This window comes from Cynocephalus volans, chromosome X (assembly GCF_027409185.1).
Source record: "Cynocephalus volans isolate mCynVol1 chromosome X, mCynVol1.pri, whole genome shotgun sequence".
In the NCBI taxonomy this organism is placed as follows: domain Eukaryota; kingdom Metazoa; phylum Chordata; class Mammalia; order Dermoptera; family Cynocephalidae; genus Cynocephalus; species Cynocephalus volans.
This window is the reverse complement of record NC_084478.1, coordinates 17,598,680-17,618,964: the sequence shown is the minus strand read 5'-3', so window position 1 is coordinate 17,618,964 and position 20,285 is coordinate 17,598,680. Positions and strand designations below refer to the sequence as shown.

Here is a 20,285-nt window from a genome sequence, read left to right as displayed (position 1 = left end):
ACACTAAATAACGACCTGATTAAATAAAGATGTCTTCATTTACCATCTTACAAAGTACAATCCTTCTCAGTATTTCCTTGAAGAGAGAGAGAGTTAGCTTCTGTGTTGGGGAGGTGGGAGTGGGGAATGGATGTGTGGTACACAAATGACAGGTCATTACTAGTGAGATCAATTCTAATTATATGAAGAATGAAAATAGGAATAGTTAAATCATTTTGAAGAGAATGTGAAGAAGTAAATCAAATAACAATGTATTCTAGATGCATTAGATTTTAATCTTTAATATCTAACATTATTGCTTTAGGAAATTTTTTCCCTGAATCAAGAATAGAATGCTAATTACATAAAAATATACACATATAAAAAGTAGTTCTCCATTTTCCCAGGAAAAAATCAATCCAAGTATACCTTCTAGAATAGTCAAGTTTTTTGTTTTAATTATGATTAAAGTCTTGTTTGTCTCATTTATTAGCTGTGTAACTTACATATTTAAAGAAACGTTATTAGACAGCCGTTACAATTTGTAAATGTAAGGTGCCATTACTGAGTAAATAATGATTCCTCTGTGAGTGGATGTGTCCCTTCTCCCACCAACTAATGAAGCAACAATATAGTTTAATTTTATTAGTAGATGATACACTGCTTCAACGCTAATTCTCTTATCCACCCACCCTCGGGTTTACTTTGTGTATATGTGTGAATTGATTAGAATGCTATGAGAATCTCTTTAACAATCAACAGCAAGATGAGCTAGGCTTGGGCTTTCGGTGAAGATTGACCGTGTCTGTATGAATCAAGTGATCTGACCTATCCTCAGTAGCAAGAATTCTTCGAACTGCTTCCTCAAAGGCTGCTGCGACATTTGTGGCATCTTTTGCACTTGTTTCAAAGTAAGGATGGTCGCCGTTGTCCCTGCACCAGGCTTGGGCTTCTTCTGCAGACACTTGCCGTTCGCTTATGTCAATCTTGTTACCCAAAATTACAAAAGGAAAGCTTTCGGGCTCTTTCACATCTGCATAATATATGAATTCTTTCTTCCAGTTACTCAAGTTCTGGAAGCTTTGTGAATCATCAACACTAAAAGTAAGCAGGCAACAGTCAGAACCTCTGTAAAATGGTGTCCTGAGGCTTCGGAATCGCTCTTGACCAGCTGTGTCCCAAATTTGCATGGTAACAAAATGTCCATCCACCTCCAAATCTTTATTTAAAAATTCTACACCTATTGTATGGAAGAGCTGGGTATCAAACTTATTAGTTACGTATCTGTTCATAAGAGAACTCTTCCCAACTCCACCATCTCCAAGGAGAATTACTTTAAAAAGTGATGATTTTCCTGCCATTTTTAATCTTGTGAGCTTTGACTTCAGAAACCTGTAAAATAAAAAAGGTACCATTACATTTCTTTATACCTGTACATTCCTCTATGTGATTCTATGAATATCATCATTTAAGTGAAATAAAACATATGGCCCCAATTCATTTTTGCAAAGGGAATAACTAATAACAAGTGTTGTCATTTACTGAACACTTAACCACAGGACAGCCACTATCCTACCACTCATTATTCCCTAAAACAGCTGGTAAGGGCTCACTCTTCCCATTTCTTAGGTCATAATTCACTGTGAAGTTGGCACTCAAGCCCAAGTCTGACCCCAAAGAGCTTGCTCTGAACCCTCACTCTATGATAAGCCCCTCTCTGCTCACAATAAGCTCCGCCACCATTTGTTAAAGATGCGGTTAGAAACCAAAGTCCGCAAGTTTCTTGAACAATTTCGCACAGCCCTTCAGTGCATAGTGATGGTGTTCACTGATGGCTTTCCTCGTGCCAGGGATTTTCTCTACTACTCCTGCTTCCCACCCCCCACCCCCCCCGCCCCTTCACACATAGGTGCTGTTAACCAGGAAAGCCAGACAGAAGCTGACTGATCTAGCTGTGAAATAAGCAGCTAACCACTGAGTACATGAACTTTATTTATTCCCATTAGATACACTATTTTGAGTTTGCTAAAATTAATCTCAGCAGCAATGGATTTTTAATATATCATAATCTAGCATATTCTACCCAAGACTCATTTGGACAGCTCCAGCTTTTAGCAAATATGACCCTGTGCCTTTACTTGTGTGTTCTGAGGTGAAAAGAAATTAAATGACAACATGATACTATACATACCCTTTAGGAGAAGCCCTGGGGCAGGATTAAAAACTTTCCTACACTACAGGAGCCAGCCAGTGGAGCCTGAGATTTAAGATGATTATTGACAGATGGCTACTTATAAATGCTGGTGGGAGCACTGTTCTATTTAATATTTCTGTTTTAATTTTTTTATTATGGAAAATTTCAAACATACACAAAATTTCTGAATAATGAGACTATAATGGACTCCCTCGAACCCTAAACCCAGCTTCACCAATTGGCAACTATGGCAAATCCTATTTCCTCCATAACCTCCCACTCTCAGTTCTGCCCAGTTATTTTGAATCAAATCATCATTTAATCTATAAATACTTCAGTATTAAGTGGCTTTTAAGTACATTAAACTTTACATAGGAAGATTTAAAGCAGCACTGTCCAACAGAATTTTATACAATGATGGAAATGTCCAATATGGCTGATGGGAGTGAGGAACTGAATTTTAAATTTTATTTAATTTTAACTAATTTAAATAGCCACATTTAAGGAGCCAGCAGCTGTATTGGACAGCACAGCTCTAAAGCAAAAATGGTCATCAACCTTATCATGAAAGTAGATACTGTGAATCCCACGATGGGAAAGTAATAGAGACATAAACTATAATTGTTATACTGACTATGATGAATTTGCAAAATCACTGCAGTGAACATTATCTGCCTGTCTCCTGGTCATATGCAAATGTGACCCAGTATAATGTAATTGAATACTAACAGGTAAGAATTCTGCATTTCTGGGCTGACTGATTAACTCGGTTGGTTAGAGCATGGTGTTATAACACCAAGGTCAAGGGTTCAGATCCCTGTACCTGCCAGCTACAAAAAAATAAAGTAAATAAATAAACAAATAAAGAAGAATTCTGCATTTTTAACTACATGCTCTACTATTCTGGTAAAAACCCATAGCAGCTCGTATAATGAGAAATCAAGTGAATGGGAAAATATGATTAAAAAACAATGCAACATACCTTAGTCCCTCTTACTGGTTCTTTCAAATTACTACTCCAGCAATTACTACTGTAATTAATACACTTTAAACTGTCCAACAAAAGTGTGAGGCAACTAAGATGCATACCTCTTGGGAAACTTTTTGGATTTCAAATGTATCATTTTGCTCAATGCCCAGACTAAATTAATGTTAGAGAGGAAACAAACAACCTCAAGCTCCTCAATTTCATTACATAGGTTAATAATGCATTAAATTGGTTGCTTTGTTTAATTTTTTGGAATCTTGCTTAACCAACTTCAACTTAAAGGAAAAAGGTTAACAAACCAAAAAAGCAAACCAACTATTTTGACACAGGGAAAGCATCTGTCTAATGCCCCCTCCATAAAATACTTTAAATTCCTCAATGGTTCCGTTCTCCAGAGATTCAGGACTAAGGCCAACTTCTAAGGTCAGACGCCTGGCCAGCCTCCCTCTGGCCGCCTCCCCTTTCACATTCTCTGCTTCAGTCATTCTGAAATGCACTGTCACATGGAATTGGAATTCACTTGCACCTGCTCAGCTCACGGTACACTCTCTTGCCTTTGCCCTGGCATAGGCTGCTCCCTCTGCTGGGAATACCCCCACTCCCACCCCCCAACCAACCAATATCGTGTATTTAGAACTGCTCACCATGGGCATCACCCCCACCAGAAACCTTTTCTTCCCCAGCAACCACACTCCACATTGCTCTTTTCACACAATTTTTAAGATATGTAAACCAAAAAGTTCCAAGTTGTGTTATAAGGGTTTAACAGAGGCACATAATTCCAGTATTTCAGTAAGTCTCTACTTACTGAAATAGTGACAGCACTGAAGTTTTAGAATCTTTAAATCAAATTATAAGCCAGATCATGCAATCCAACAAACCCAACCCAGAATAGTGGTTGCACACATCTCCAAATTAAGGAATTCCTTGAGATTTGTAAGTTATAATTTTATCAGGACACTTGGACAGTTCTTGTCTTTTTTCATAATAAAGTGGTATCCTACTGTTATTTTCAAAATTTACCTAAAACTGTAATGTAAAGTCTCTTATAATCCACAGTTTGGAATGATCATCTAAAAGAGAATAATCTTCACCAAGCTTAAAACATTAGTAATTGGCTAAATTCTATAAATAAAGAAATCGGAATGAGAAGAATATTACAAAGGTCAAAAATCTTACCTTAATTTTTCAGCTCAAGCATCATTATCTGCAAAGAAAAAAAATTAGAAAACTCCTTAGCAATGTACATTTGTTTTCATAATTTTAAGAGTAAAAACAAGAATTAAAATGTGAAAGATGTGACTTCTATAGCAGCCAGATTCTTAACTTAAAAGGAAAACCACACCTGAATGCTGTCTATGACCTTTCTCAGCACCCCCCGCAAAAGTCTTACAATCAAATAATACTTTAATCATTATTTTTTCAAAAAGTTTTTCACCTGCCCACCCTTCTTTTCTGTTTCACACTCAGAGACAGCTATAAATTTATATTAAGATGAAATGTATAATATTTCATTCATTCTTCAAAACTTGCCCCAATTTTGGGTGGCTTAGAATAAGTCATATTCTACAGAATAAAATTAAGATAACACAATAGAGGAAAACAGAGAAGGGCCATGTGAGGGAGGGGCACCAATGTGACACAAGAAAAGCTAGGCTAAGGCTAAGGTAGCATAGTGTCATGAAGCTTCTGGGCAGCCAAGGCAAATGGCTTTTGAGCAAATAAAAGCACACCGTCGGAAAGGAGAACTGGTTCCTGGTACCTAAGGCCACGAATGCAGCCCTATGGGTGAGCTACTTAACATTCGGAAGCCTCATGGGAACAACTGTGACAACAGTACCTACCTCCTAGGGTTGTTGAGAAGATTCACTCAGACGCCAGTAGAAAAGCGTTTCGTCACAGTGCCAGTCTCGTTATAGGAGTTCAGGAAGTTTCTATGGAATGAATACATGAAGTCTTTACTGGCAGTTTTACAGACAGGTTCTTTTTATGGCTATTTCTTGTGTCAAACATCAATAAGTTATAGGCAGAACAAATCAGAGCATTATGCAGGCCTACATTAAGAAGCTAAGGGATTCAAGTCCTAGAGATCAAATCCAATTTGAAGGTTTCCCAGTGATGACTATGGGAAACTGTGCTAAAGTACTAGCCTCTCAGTCTAAACCAATGGTTCCAAGCCCCCCTCCCTCCCCGCTTTTTTAAAAGAAACGGGCATTTCTGTGGGGCTTACATATAGTAGTCCTTACCTTATAAATTCAAACAATGAAAGAGTCTCTTCAAAATCCTGACATTTTGTGGTTAAGGATAAAACAATAACAATAGCAGCTAACGCTGACTGAGCCCTGTATGCCATTTACTCTGTGACACTGTGTTTACTCCTCACAAGTCTCTTATTTTCCCCATATTACAGATAAGGATACTGACTCAGAAAGGTCACACTACTAACAAAAGGTGGAGGAGTAAGATATGAACTTTAGGCTCAGCTAAAGCCCAGGCACTTAACCCAACAGCTATGTCAATCTCAACCGCCTCTGCACTTGTTTCTGAGGGTTCTATTATTGATGTTGCAGGTATAATGAAAATAAGCAGTTGCAAATGGTAAGAGTCTTTCAACTGCTTGCTTTATTTCCAAATCTCCAAAAGAACAAGTTAATCTGACAGAACTAGTATATCCTATTTGTTGACCTGTAGTACAAAGCACAATTGAGAGTGCCTATGTTTTATTAGAGTTTAAGAAGTTTAAAACATGTTTTAAATAAAATGTGAGTCAAATGTTTGCTTCCCCATAGAAGCCTAGTGTTCCTTAGAACATGTGAGAGAGCAGTTTTTCAACAAGCATTTAGTGAGTGCCTACTATGTGCCAGACACTGAGAATGCAAACCACACACACACACAGTCCCTGCCTTGAGGAGTCTGTAGTTGGGTAAAGGTGACATCTACACACAAACCCATTTAAGTCACAACTATGGCAAGTCCTTCAAAATGAGAGGTAGAACTATTCACATTCAGCAAAAAACTTAAAACAGTTCAGGGGATTCTGCTCACCATTTTCCTCAGTAAGTGAGAGGCACAACGTGTAAACCTGGGCTCCCTCAATCAGACCCAGACTGCATACGTGATCCTGTAACACAAGCCAATTACTTCACCTGCCAAGCTGCAGTTAAGGAAAAAGTGGTGACTTCCAACACTGGAGGGAAACTGGGCTGTGTTACACTGTGTTAATGAGAGACTGTACATCAGTTTCCAGTGTGGTCCATTCCAAAGCTGTGTCTCAATGATCATTTTAGCCCCATGCTGTCCTCAAAATGCAGCCCTCACCAAAGTCTGACTCCACCAGAGGGAGATTTGACCCAGGGGAAGTGTGTTTGACCACAGGCTAAGCTCAGCAGGAGGAAGAGAAAACTATGAGAAGAGAGGAGGGAGCCAGAACCAGGAAGTGGGACCAACCCTGCCAAGGCCCCGCAATGGACTGGGAGAACCCAAGGTAGGCCCAAGCACCTCGAGGCCAGAGAGCAAGGAGTGTTCTAGGGAAATGGGACTAGAGAGTGAGGCCCTGGAGCAGACAGGGCCTTAGAAGCCATGAGAAGGATTTCTGCCTGTACCCTAGAAATGACGGGGAGCCACTGAAACAGTGTTAGCAGTGGCCAACCCGATCAGATTTGAAGTCCAGAAAGGTAACTGGCTGCAATGGGAGAACAGGTTGCAGGTGAGGGGAGGATGAAGGATTTACACAACTAGAGCTGCAAATGGTCTCCCTGTCCCTTCAGCAGCATCCCTTTAAATAAATCAGTTGCACCTACAATAGATACTACTTTAGGATTACAATCTCACTTGCTGGCACCAACATATGCCTTATATGATACAGTAATGTGAGTGGGAAGTTGGATAAGCAGGTCACTGGCAGGACAGAAAATGAACCATGTTTTCAGCAGATACTTCAAAACTCAAAAGGCAAGAGAAGAATATTTTGTATCAATGCTCTCCTTCTTATAACACTATTTTCTCAACTTTTCAATTGTGTACTTTTGCACTATCAATTGCTGATGGATAATTTATTAGTGGTACCCTTTCCCTGGCCTTCTCCAACCCCTTGCTGGCTTCTAAAGCCACACGCTAAAACAAACCAAGGGAGAGAATATAAAGCATCAAGACTCAAACATCAAGAATATAAATCTCTAATATGAATATTTGTATGGATTAAAGTTAGACTTTTTTTTAACTGGTCACGGATCTAATTGCCTCCATTCTTACAGACAGCTAAACCCATTTATGTCTTCATTATTTTTATCATATAGGACTTTGAGCATGGCATTCACTAACATCACTGACAAGCCTGTCCCAACCATATCCCTACAACTCACCATACCCAAACTTATCACTGGCATTTTCTGTCCACACCTTTGCTCAGGCTGTCACCTTGGCCTGGCAGGCCTACCTCAACAGCTATATTATAAAAAGCCTGCCTGGTACAACTGCCCCACAACCCAATCTTTCTCTTTTCCTCCCTCTCATCAGCACCTCCACCTCTACGACAGCTCTCATTTGCTTATGCTCTATCACCATCAGTCACAGTGTCAACTCCCCGGCAAAGACATGCAGCACCTCATGCCATCCATTCATTTGTCCCCTTTTTGGTCTGCCACATCTTGTGCAACGCTCTACATATGGTGAAATGTAAATAAATGCTAAATTGAGAACAAAGAGTAAATTACTTCCTCCTTTATTCTTATTATTCTATTATTACTCTATTTGTACTTCCTGTACTTACAATTGTTTATCAGTTCTTCCCCCATTCTATTTTTGAGGTCTATTAAAATGTGTGGGACAGAACAAAAAAATTGATTCTTATTTGCCATTCTAATGAGAAAACCACTTTAAAACAAGTACTATTGATTGACCGCAACAGGGAGCTGGCAAACGTTGAAAGACTACTACATTCCTCTAAAAAGCTGCCAAAGGGAGAACAGGCTTCAAAAACTTCAGATTTTGAAATATATACTCTGTAACCCCTTGACTAACTCTTACTTCCAAAAACTTAAATTGAATTTATCACTCTTGGTTTAAATTTAGGAACAGATCTTTTGGTCAAATTCACAAGTTCCTCTTGCAATGACCCCAAATGTCCTAGTTAGAAGCATACCACTTATCATTCCATTCATTTCACAGCCTGAGAAACTGAGGTTCAAAGAAATTATCCAGGGAAACAAAAACATGGATAATCTTGAATGAAATTATTTCTATTTTCACTTGAGCTGTATTTATTTCCTTATATCTTAAGTGTGTCTTACTTAGCCTAATTGGTTCCAGTTTGTTTCTAAAGACTTCCTGGTTATACTGCTAAAATGTAAGAACAAGTCAAGGAAAGTCATTAAGTGTAATGGGTGCTAGTTCTACATCAAGGAGAGAGGGGAGAGGGGAGAGGAGAGGAGAGAGGAGAGGGGAGAGAGGGTATGAGAGAGGGGAGGAGAGGGGAGAGGAGAGAGAGATGAAATAAATTATCTAGTCATATCTAGTCAATCACTGAGCATTACCTCATGGACAGAGGAAGCTGGAGAAGGGAAAAAACTGTGTAAATCAAACCACACTATCCCTATGTCACTATATCAGAGCATCTACCCTATTTAAAGAACTCATTTCAATAAGTACACTTTTTTGAAGATGAATCATCTAATTTAACTTTTAAGAAATATATGTTAACAATTTTTCTTAAAACAGGCACCTCTGTAGTTAGGTATGCTAACTAATCACTAACAGTGGTGGGGGGAGTGGGAAGGGAGGAAGTCAGGAGGACAAGAAACGATTTAGTTAAGGAACTAAATCTTAAACCATCATGATAGTGTAGAGCAGCAGGATCCAGCAGTTTCTGCATTGATGGAATGTTCTATATTTGCACTGTCCAACACAGTAGCCACTACCACATGTGGCTACTGAGCACTTGAAATGTGGCCGGTCCAACTGAGGAACTCAGTTTTTCGCTTTACTTAATTTTAATTAGTTTAAATTTAAATTGCTACATGAGGCTAGTGGCTACTGTATTGGACAGTACAGGCCTAGAGTGTGGTTATTTAATGAACAAGTTTCAGGGGGAAATGCACCCCCTAGAATCACATGTGAAATAAGGATGAGTGTTTGGATGGAAGCTCGTGTGCTTGAGCTTTTTTCTGGAAAGAGTAAAATAGGTTTCATCAGATTCTTAAAAGAGTTTGGACCCCAAGAAATGATGAATACACGTCTGCATCATTAGCATGTTATTTGTGGTCCATTTGTGTAGCTCATAACACCCTCTTTCTCTCTGTCATCCACGCGATTTTATTAATATTACACTTTGACCATAAACTGTGATAGTTCAGTGAACAGCCTTATTCATGGGAAATTGCTAATCCTGGGAAACGAGGATAATGTTTTGGCCTTTGTTTTGTTTAGTTTAATTTTTAACGAAACATTTAAGGACCAAGCATAAATCTACCTGTAATAAGGCACTTACCTGTAAAAGGCACTTAAAATGCTTCCTGACAATAAAGAGGGATAATTTAAGGTTACACTTTGGCGGACAGAATTAAAATGCAAAGAAATGGACAAAAGTCACAAGATAAGAATGTGGCTAGTTATTTCAGGAAGAAAAACTATGAAAGGAATTAATTTGAATATTTGAATATGTATGTTAGAAAAATATATTAAAGCAGCAAAAGCCAAACCAAATAAGCTCTGTGATGTTTTGTGATCCATTAAAGAAACACTGGTTCTCACGCCTTTAAGTTAAATAAGAAACCAGGTGTCTTTAATTTAGAGCAGAAAAGGGGAGGAGGCAGAACTGTATACAAATGCTGTCCACAAGGCGCAGGGCACGGCAAAGTAGAACTTGACTGTCAGAGGAGTTAAGTAAAAGGACTGAGAATTTCCCAAGATGTATTTAAAGAGGGCAGTTATATGTCTGGCATATAGGACTCAACTAGATTAGAGGCTCCCTGGAAAGTTGTCACCAGCTCAAAATGAGAAGAAACATAAGAGTGCTGCAGGTAGCTCTTTATAAAGTTCAGTTTATCTGATGTAACTGTCACTTCTTCATCCACGATGCCCCAGTTTGTCCCTACTGAGGTGCTGAAACTGCCTTTTCTCACAAAAAGCTTTCCAAGCCCAGACTTACTCTCCCTGTCTTTACCCATGTCCCCACCTGCCTCCATGCCTGATTAACCCTCCACTCAGCTTATATGACACATGGGCTCCAGTCCCTCCAGTCCCCTGAGTGTCAGCAAAAGTCACCAGAAACCTCCTAATGGCCGATCCAATGTCTTCTCCTCAGGCCTCATCTGAATGCCCTAAGACACAAGCAGCCCTAGAGTGAATAAAGAGAAAAGTGCTTCTCATTGGACTTCACTGTGTACATTTCTAGAAAACACCCTCAAGTTTGACCAGTATCTCCACGTGAGGCCCAGATAGTAGATGGTGAATTCTTTCAGGTATAGCCATCTGTCAGGCTGTATCTGACATAAAATCTCAGAAGGGTACTCAAGTCTTCAAAACAAATAATAATAATAAGGCAACGGAGGCCCAACTGGGATAGTATCTTGTGCAGTATCACACATCTAGCTAGAAGCATAGATGGGACCTTCAAGTCCTAGCCAGGACTTGCCCCCCATTAGTGCCTCTATCAGGTCTAAATAGCCTGGCAGTGACCCTCCTGAAAATGATTCCTACTCACTCATCTATAAAACTGCTCTAACAATAGGTTTTGCTTTCTCTCCCTCTCGCCCCTTCAGCTTTCTTCAATCTAGACTGCTGCCTTTCCTAACAAGCTCTTAATAAAGGTATTTTGCAAGATTGAGGCTCTTAGCTCTTCCCAAACACTATCTTCTTGGGCTATAAAAACCAGTGGTTCCTAAAGTCCACCTCCACCCTCTCAAACCCTGGGGCCAGGCAAGAATTTCCAACCCCTCTTATAATATGTTCATCTGGTACCCTGACAGTAGTTCAAATACAACATATCTAAAACCAAGCTAATTATTTTCCCCATTTCCAAAATCTTTCTTCTTCTGTCTTACTTCATCCATCCACACACGAAATGTGTCCACTTCCCTCCCTACCTATTGCCATTGTCTTGTTTACATGATGATAAATGCTATGGCTGTAGTAACATTAGCAGTCACTATTTATTGAATATCTACCAGGTACCTGACATATATCACCTTAAAATCACCTGCAAGTTGGACACTATCACCCATGTTTTATACATTGATAAATGGACATTCGTAAAGATTAAATAACTTCCCCAAGTCTAATTAAACAGGGCAGGTCAAACATGTGTTACCTTTACTGCCACCAAATGACAGAAAAAGACTAAAAAAAGGTACAAACCCAAACAGGACACCAAGAAGAAACAAAGGTAGATGCAAGAGAGCAACGCAATTTAGAAGATGGAAAGCAAGTAGTCCAGTAGTGACAGAATGAAGAGACGACACCTAATGCGGGGAGAAGCAAGCCAACGAGGACTCACCACAGAACTCAATAGCATGTGGACACTTCTTGAGACAGGCAGGGGCTGAAAGCTTCAGGGGTCTCCACCTCCTTTTGTCACCCCAGCAGGTCTACTTCCTAAAGAAGTGTATGCAGCAGAAAATGGGAAGGAAAGAGGAAGGAAAGGAGGCCCAAGGGAAAATCTTACCGATACTGGAAGGGGGGCAGAGAGTTAAAAACTGACTTTGATGCCTTATCTCCTCACAACTAAATCTTGCAGTCCATAAACTAGAGCTGAAAACATCCCATGGTTCCCAAATTGTGTGCTGAAGTATCCCAAAGCATCACGGCAAATTCACAAAAATTAACGTGGATTATGAGGGTGGCAGCTGTTTGCTCAAAAACAGCTATTTTTAAAATCTTATTTAAGAATACTGAAACTCGTTCCAGAGACCACTCTGCATTCACCAAAGTGTGGTCCTCAAGCAGTTCTGTTCTGACTCCCAACTACATGATGTATGGACTTGTACTTTTAGGTATATTCATCTAATCAAATACACAAGCATGAAACTGCACAGATGAGAGCAGTCACTTAGCTATATATACAATAACCCAGTGATTTCTAGCTTCTTTGAACCTGTTAGAAACATCAAAACGCTCCTATCTGTTAGGGTTCTGCATAGCAAGTTCTCAAAACAGAAGTCTGTAAGGATTTTTTCAGGCTTCTCTAACACTGATATCATAGCCACTCTATGGGAACTAACCTTCTGGAAATTACAACAGCTTCTGTACCCCCAAAACCTAATCCAATTTGCAAGAACTTGGAATTAAAATAGTTACTTCTGCTCCTCTATACTGTTTCACTATCCTTCACATTTGGATAAATGTGGCAATGGGACGAATGTATCCAGTTATTCTATACTGTTTCTCCATTCCCTGTCAGTCAGGGGCATACATTTGTAAGCCTAAGACAAAAGTGGAGTCTGTCCATAGATTCCTGACGATTCCCAGTGATTGCAATGAGCTGGGCCCTGTGAAGGCAGAATATGAAGCCTGAACTGCCTGCCTCACTTCTATATTTTTTCCAAAATACACACACCATCTCTCTGCACCCCATACGGATCTAGCTGTTACCTTATTTACATGCATTTACATCTAGTTGTCCTCTCTATGTTCAAGATAAGCACCAGCATTCTAAAGCCTGAACTCACCATGGTCAAATATTAACAGAAAGTAATGGAAAAATCCAGAATGTGGAAATACCCAGAGCACAACTTCACAAGAGTCATGCAAGAGTCTGTTGGGAAACAGAGATTTCTCTTCCAGGTGGTTATCCAACGAGCCCGGGCACCCCCAGGCTCCTCAGCAATGCCCTCTACCTACACACCTAGGTGGCTCCAGGTCTCCTCCCTCAGGTATCCTGACCTTCCACTTGCATCATAATTTTCCATCAAACTCCCCTGAGGCATTTTGTGAGTTCACCCCCCCCCCCCAATCCTTAATAAATGTTCTCTGTTGATGACCTACTTGGTCACGAGCCCTAATTTCTCATGCTTGGTTTTGACTAACATTTATTATCTGGATAGCTTTCAAGTTAGACGCGTTGCCCAAACACGCACACTTCCACTTGGCTTATTTCCTCCTGCTGCTTAATCAACAAATTGCCTGGGCAAAACTACTTCGAACTCATAATTTGCTGTCTCTCCTTGGTGTCATATAATCTAGAGATTATGAAGTACAACTGTCTCATTTCACAAAGAAAGAAATGTGGTGACCTAACTTAGCAAGCCAACTAATGATGGAGCAAGACTCTTCCCCAGCACCAATTCCTCTCAACCCTTCCCAGAATAAAACACATCTTTTTTGTTAGACCCCATGTGCTAGCAATCACTTTTAGGTGTGTGATTCAGCATCCCACTTAGCAGACAACACCTTTTAAGAGAGAGAAATCTATTCACTAGCAAAGAACATGCTGTGTTAATATGAGTCAAAAAACCAATGCTACAACAAAAAAAATGCCATGTTGACTACGTGATAACACTTTTACAGTGATGCCTAAAAAGAGATCCAACTTTTTGATTCCCCCTCTCAACCCATCATTCCCAAAGTTCACTTAACAGTGAACTTACATCTGCCACCAGAATGAAGCAGTACGTGGTCTTAGGCATGGAGAAAACAGGCTAAAAACTATGAGAAAGTTATGCAAAAGCCATTTTAAAAAATTTCATCATCTAGTCCTTGATTTCAATGATAAAATGCATGCATAACTATTGTCTACTGAGTTAAATTTAAGGAAGAATTTTATGCTCAACAAGAATGGCTCCTCAGTTCGATTCTACATATTCACATGTGGTCAATCATACAAAGCTACAAAGAACATTCCCATTTCATCTAAGCCTACCCACGGTAAATGCTACGACACAGATACTTCTGTGCTAGGTGCAAAGCTGTTTTGTTTTTTAATGAACACCTGGATCCTGTTCTTGAGTATCCCAGGCAATAAATTCTATTCTGGGACGATGTCAGAACCTAATCTTATGATTATGATTAGACTGTAAGCTTCAGGAAGGTCAGGAGTCCCTCCTGCCTGCCTCGCCAGCACCTTTCTATCAGTGTCACAGGCTGCTCAGAAATTGTTTGCTGACGATTGGAATAATACAGAAACTAAACTCACTAAGTCCACTTTGATAGATCTGAATAGCTCTCAAGTTCCTTTTGCCATTTTTGCCTTAGAACAAAAAAAAAAAATGGATTCTGTTATCAGAAATTATTTGCTCACTCCTTAACCTATGAAATGAATATGCCTCTTAATCAAGAGAATTTTATCCTGCTAGCTCTTAAAATGATGAAGTATCCTAAATAGGAAAACAACATTGCATTTGAAATACAGAAGCTGTTGAAGTGACACCAGTGACATTTTGGGCCACAAAACTCTTTGTTGTGGGGGGGCTGTCCTGCAGGTTATCAGATGTTTAGTAGCATCCCTGGTCTCTACCGACCAGATGCCAGCAGCACCTCTCTGCCCCCAGATGTGAACCACAAACGCCTCCAGACATTGTCAAATGTCCCCTGTGGAGACAAAAATCCACCTCCAGTTGAAAACTACTACTCTAAAATCAGAGACCTGCTTTGAATCCTTGCTCTGGCCCATTTCCTAGCCCCAGCAAATTCCTCATCTATAAAATGGAGCTACTATAGCAGAAATGCTATAGGAATTAAATGAAATGACGTATGTACAGGATTTACATGCACAGAACATTCAGTGCCAGTGTGGGTGCCCAATAAATGGTAAGAAATGAGGGGAGGTTAAAAAAAATTAATTTCTAGAACCCAAAGGGATTTATCTTCAGGCCTCCAGAGTACTGTCAAGATGGAAGAAGCAGCTGAGAGAAAGAAACAAAAAGTGAGAGGGGGGGAAAGAGGAAACAGCACTAAAATATCTCCCTAATCTCTAAGAACCGAGCTTGGAGTCAAGAACTATGTTCTACTTAGTTTTTGTCTGTCTATTCTAACCTCCCAAATAATAAACCAAAAATATCCCCAAATCACAAAAGTCTCCAAAATAATTAAGTCACAAACCAGAAACTTTTTAGTTATAAGCAAGAGGAGTTTACTACAATGCACACAAAAATACTGAAGGTACCAGACTGTCACACCATTGTTTTAGATTTGGGAATCTAAGTAAGATACTGAGAGTTCTATATAAGTTGTAATGATAACTTCAACAAGAAAAAGTCAAAAAATGAAGGCTTTTTAAAAGTTCTTAACTGGATAGTTCTGGGTTTCCTTCCTCTCTAGTTTTGCTCCACCGGACAGCTTTTGAGATTACAAGCAGTGTAGGGATTTTCCATTACAGTGGTGCCAGAGACTGAAAGATAAAAGCGAAAAAAAAAGATGAAAACCAAAAATGCAAACAAATTCTGCCCACTGATTTTATTAGGAGCTGAAATCCTATGAAAAGACTGTGGTCACGTGCCAATTTGGAAACTAGCAGAAAAGTTATTCCTCAAAAAACTGTGGTCACGGGATGTGTCATCACTTAAAAAACAAAAAACAATACCTCTACCAAGTATTTGGTCAGCACTTAAAATTCTCCTCTCGCCTTTTTACTTCATGAGTTGGAAGAAAGCAAGGAACGCGATTCTGAAACCTTAGCCAGTGTCTGAACTAGAAAACGCCCCAAAGCGCCTCCTGCAGCCCCTAGGATTTTACATTCCAAACGCCTCACCGGAGTAGTCACAAGACTTGAAGCCAACGCTCAGCTGGGGACAATGTCAGGGTCGCCAAAACCCAGCAGTGTGAGCGCCTTTGCTTTCCCTATATGAGTCATTGGAGCGTAGGGCTTGGTTCGGGGTGTGTGTGCTCCCGAGTGGTTGGGGTAAAGGCTGGTGTGTACGTGTGTCCCCAGGTGACTGGGTGTCTTTCTCCGCGTGTGTGTCTGACCCCCAGTACCCCAGTGTTTGGGTTTTAGCATCTCCCACCCGGGGTGTTTTATGGATCTCTCTGCCCGGTGTGGGCGAGTGGGTGTGGGAAGTCGTCTTTCTTCCTGCGTCAGTCAGTAGGAGGCAGGGGGACATCAAGCCGTCCCCTCTCCTGGAGACGACAGCCCCAAACGCACCGCGCCTCAGCCTCCCGAGGCCCACGCCGCGCTCGATGCCCACGGGTCGCCCCTCAGCCCGGCCCCCACCCGGCCCCGAGGGAGTTCCGAGCCCCGCTCACCTCGCGGACACACGGAGGACGCCCCGGGAGCTTCGGGCCGGCCTGTCAGGGTGCAGGGAGGACAGAAGGAGGGTCGGGGGCCTGGCGCACGGGAGGCGAAGATGACAGCGCGGCCCGGCTCCAGCTCCCGCTGCTAGGGCTCAGCACGGAGGGAACATGGCGACGGGGCGGGGCGGGGATCGGGCGGGGCGGCTACGAGACCCTGGGAGCAGGCTGCGGAAGGCGGGGCCTGGGGGCGGAGCCCTGGAAGGCGGGGCCGAGGGAGGCGGGGCCCGCCGTCACACACTCCCTGACTGACGGTACTCGCTAAGTCGCGGGGTCCTTCGTGTCGGCTGCACCCACTGTCCTCCAGCCTGCCTTCCAGCGAGGGCGAGCACGAAATCACAGCTTTTTTAAAAAAAAGGCTAGGGAAAGTGGAAATAAACAGATCTTATGAACACAATTACAGGATGTGATGGCAATGATAAAAATGAATGCGCAAACGGACGAAAGCAAATATGAAAAATGAAAACAGTTGTGATATTGTGGAATAACAAGAATCTTTTTAATGACATATTAAAATGTTCCTTTAATCTTGTTAAAATACTGCCTCTGTCATTTCTAACGACGGTCCTAGCCAAAGGTGGAACTGGAGAAGCTCTTAGTTCCTCCCTTTATATATGGAGCTGAGTAGTGCACGAGTCGTCTGATACAGGCCCCTGGAGGCTAGACAGACTCTTAGTGACCTCTCAATATATTTTATGGGATAGACTTAGCTTGTTTCTTTTCCAAGAAAAATATCTCACTTTTATGATTTTGGGGCCTACAATAACTTAAAACTCTGGCTTTTTGGGGAGTCACTTTCAGGTAATGACTTTTTACTCAGCACTAGAAAGGTAGATTTGAGAGAGTTTCTCACAAGTATAAAAGGCATTTTAGAATATTTGTGAAAATAATACACTTAATAAAGATTGATGTGTAGTTTGAGCTTAAATAAATTTTTCTTATAAAAAGAAATATTAAGAGAAATCTATTTTTTATCTGTGCAGGATATGTCCTCAAGGAAATATGAGTAAATGTTTATAAAATGCTAATCTGTTGAAAATAGGGAGGAGGAAAAGATATTATCTTGTTTTAAAACACATAATTAAAGGGCCGAGCCCGTGGCGCACTCGGGAGAGTGCAGCGCTGGGAGCGCCCCCGCCGCGGGTTCGGATCCTATATAGGAATGGCCAGTGCACTCACTGGCTGAGTGCCGGTCACGAAAAAGACAAAAAAACAAACAAACAAACAAAAAAACACATAATTAAAACCACATAATAAGATGTATACAAACATTGGAGTTAATTTTCCAATAGAAAAAAATATAGTGTCATGTACATTGGCCAAATTGCAGCAAGCAATCCACAGGACCATTAAGAAAATGCCACCTGAAAATCGTATGTTATAACTACAGTCAAGGAATGATGGAATAGGAATTTATCTGTGCAACTGCTAGTAACAAGTGCTCTTATGCAATTATTGTATCTTGACTTAAAGTAAGCCTTAAGAAATCCAAGAGCTTTCCAAAAAAAAAAAAAAAAAGGGTTCTAAGAAGGTCCTACAAGTGATTCTTAGGCTGTTTCAAAATGTAAGGAGGCATTCGAACATATTTGAGTGTACCTTATAGTCAGTACTTGAAGAAAGAATAAGGAAAGTTACTTTTCCTGGGGCGGCTGGTCGGTACAGGGATTGAAACCTGGACCTTAGTGTTATCAGCATCACACTCTAATTAACTGAGCTCACTGGTCAGCCCCAAAAGTTACTTTTTCTGAAATAACTATTACTTGGATACAAGCCAACTGACACTTAAGAATGCTAGTATGTTCTGGTCTCTTCCATCGTTCACTTTTTTACCTGATTTATATGTCAGTGCAAGAGTGGGATGGGTCGAAAGATTTTTCTCTGAATAACAAGTTTAGGGGATTTTTGTTGTTGGATGTGTGTGGTTGGCAAGCTGACACAAGTTGGATAGATGGTCTCTATCTCTCTTGCTCCAGAAACTTGTTTATTAATGAAAACATTTAAGAACTGACCTACTTTGACTCCTTTCATCTAATTGGAATTTTCATCTTTATATTTTGTAAACACCATTGCATCAGTCATGCAAGAGAAAGAGGTCAAGGTTGCTACACATTATGATTCCTTTCCTTCGATTTATTACTGTGAGAAGTGGGAGTTAATACCCCATTTCAAGCTGGAGTCTGAAAGAAATCACCTCTGGCATCTCTGATGAAAAGCTACAAGTAAGTGAGCCCCAGACTTGGGTACAATAAATACCAATTATAATTGAATTGACTAGTTTTCATGTACAAGGAAAAACACAGAACTCAATGGTAGGCAATTTGACCATTAAATGACATATTTAAATAGTCAGAAATGTGATATTTTTCCCAAGTCATTGGCCAAAATAAGACATTTGTTCTCAATATTGCATAGATTTTTTGGACAGCTGCACTTAGAAGGGGAAAAAGCATAAAATATGTACAAAATCAGCTCAAAATCTATTATATTTGGCTTTAAAGTCAAGTCAGAGTGAAAATCGATAACATAAAATGTTAAATGAAAAAGAACATTACCAAATAGTACATGGAAGAAAATTTCCAATTTGGTTGAGGAAACATTTTTTAATAATATATATGTCGTCAATATATATTGAAATATTTAATAATGTATTACATACATTTACATATTTTTATAACATGTACATTTTCATTATTTCAAACCAATGTCACACTTGTCTAGTTTGCTGGGAAACTAAGTTAAGCATGTTTCTTGCACTAATATAGAACTTTTTGATACTGATCCTTCAGTCAGATAAAATTTTAATATGTGAAGAAATACCAGAAATCTGATTTCTTCACTGCTTAGCTTAAAAAGGAGTTCTACAGCAAAAATGAATAGGAGCACCATCCTTAGTCTACATATCATCGGTGAGCAAATTTCAGAATTTCCAGTTTCAGGTTGATGTGACCAAATGAAAATTCTGACCCTCAACCACGACAGAACATATACTCTTTCATGGATCCCATGAATTCTATCCAATGATTGATGTTGAATGGCTGGGAACCAAAAGCCCCCTCCATGCTGCTTATGGTCTGCCTGCCCACTGTCAGAAGAGAGGGGTATGGGAGTCAAGAGCCCACACGAGCTCACCCTCCCAAGTTTGTGGGCAACCACTACACCAGCCCAAACCTGTCCAATGCCTGCAGCATAAACACACATTTACTTCTCTTCCCTTGGGTGATTTTACAGCTTTCAGGAAATGAAAAGTCAGTTCATGTTAATACTTATTTATTCAACAAATACAGAGTGAGTGTGCACACTGTGCCTGGTGCTGAGAATAAAGCAGTAAATAAGACACAGGAGGAATTCAGGGGCATCCCCAGCCACCGTCCCCCTTCTCTGAGGACTAACCCCCTCCTCTACATTTTGGGTCCCACCCACCAGCTTTTTTTCATATCATACAACCTTATCTTGGTGAATAAAATAAATTCAGTCCCTTTCCCAGGAGAGCTTAGAGAAGAGTGGAGGAGACATTCAATAAGCAACTAAAGAAATGTAGTTGCAAATTGGATTAAGGGCCTTGAAGGAAATAAACAAGGTGCAGTAGTAGGTGGGAATTCAGGATGATGACACCAGAGAAGGCATGAAGGAGGAGAGAGTCCTGCCGAGAGCTAAGCATGAGCAAGCAGCAATGGGAAGGGCTACGGGAAGAGTGGGACAAGGGCAATCGAGCACATAGCAGCACTCAATAAATATCTCCAAATAAAGACAACATGCACACTATTACTAAATCTTCACAACTGATGGAAAAGTGGAAATTGTAATAGTTTCTCCAGCCCATAATTAGATCTAACATATTCTCTTAAAAATAATATATGCATATTGAATAGTCCCGCTCTTTCTCTGCCACACTCTAAACATAGCTTAACT

The 20,285-nt window shown here is 40.4% G+C and overlaps 1 protein-coding gene across 5 annotated transcripts; it reads right to left on the bottom strand.

Annotated features, from left to right (window-relative positions):
- Positions 1–405: 405 nt before the first annotated feature.
- RAB9A (RAB9A, member RAS oncogene family) lies at positions 406–16,503 on the bottom strand. Of its 5 annotated transcripts, XM_063084091.1 has the most exons (7): positions 16,332–16,503; positions 15,381–15,480; positions 11,653–11,750; positions 6,207–6,282; positions 5,006–5,095; positions 4,341–4,368; positions 406–1,371 (listed from the first exon to the last, which is right to left on the bottom strand). In XM_063084091.1, exon 7 carries the CDS (start codon positions 1,338–1,340, stop codon positions 735–737), a length of 606 nt encoding a protein of 201 aa, XP_062940161.1. In that variant the 5' UTR covers positions 1,341–1,371; positions 4,341–4,368; positions 5,006–5,095; positions 6,207–6,282; positions 11,653–11,750; positions 15,381–15,480; positions 16,332–16,503; the 3' UTR covers positions 406–734. The 5 variants fall into 5 exon arrangements, with proteins under 5 accessions (XP_062940161.1, XP_062940162.1, XP_062940160.1 ...); XM_063084092.1 differs by lacking the exon at positions 6,207–6,282; XM_063084090.1 differs by lacking the exon at positions 11,653–11,750.
- Between the last annotated feature and the right edge of the window lie 3,782 nt (positions 16,504–20,285).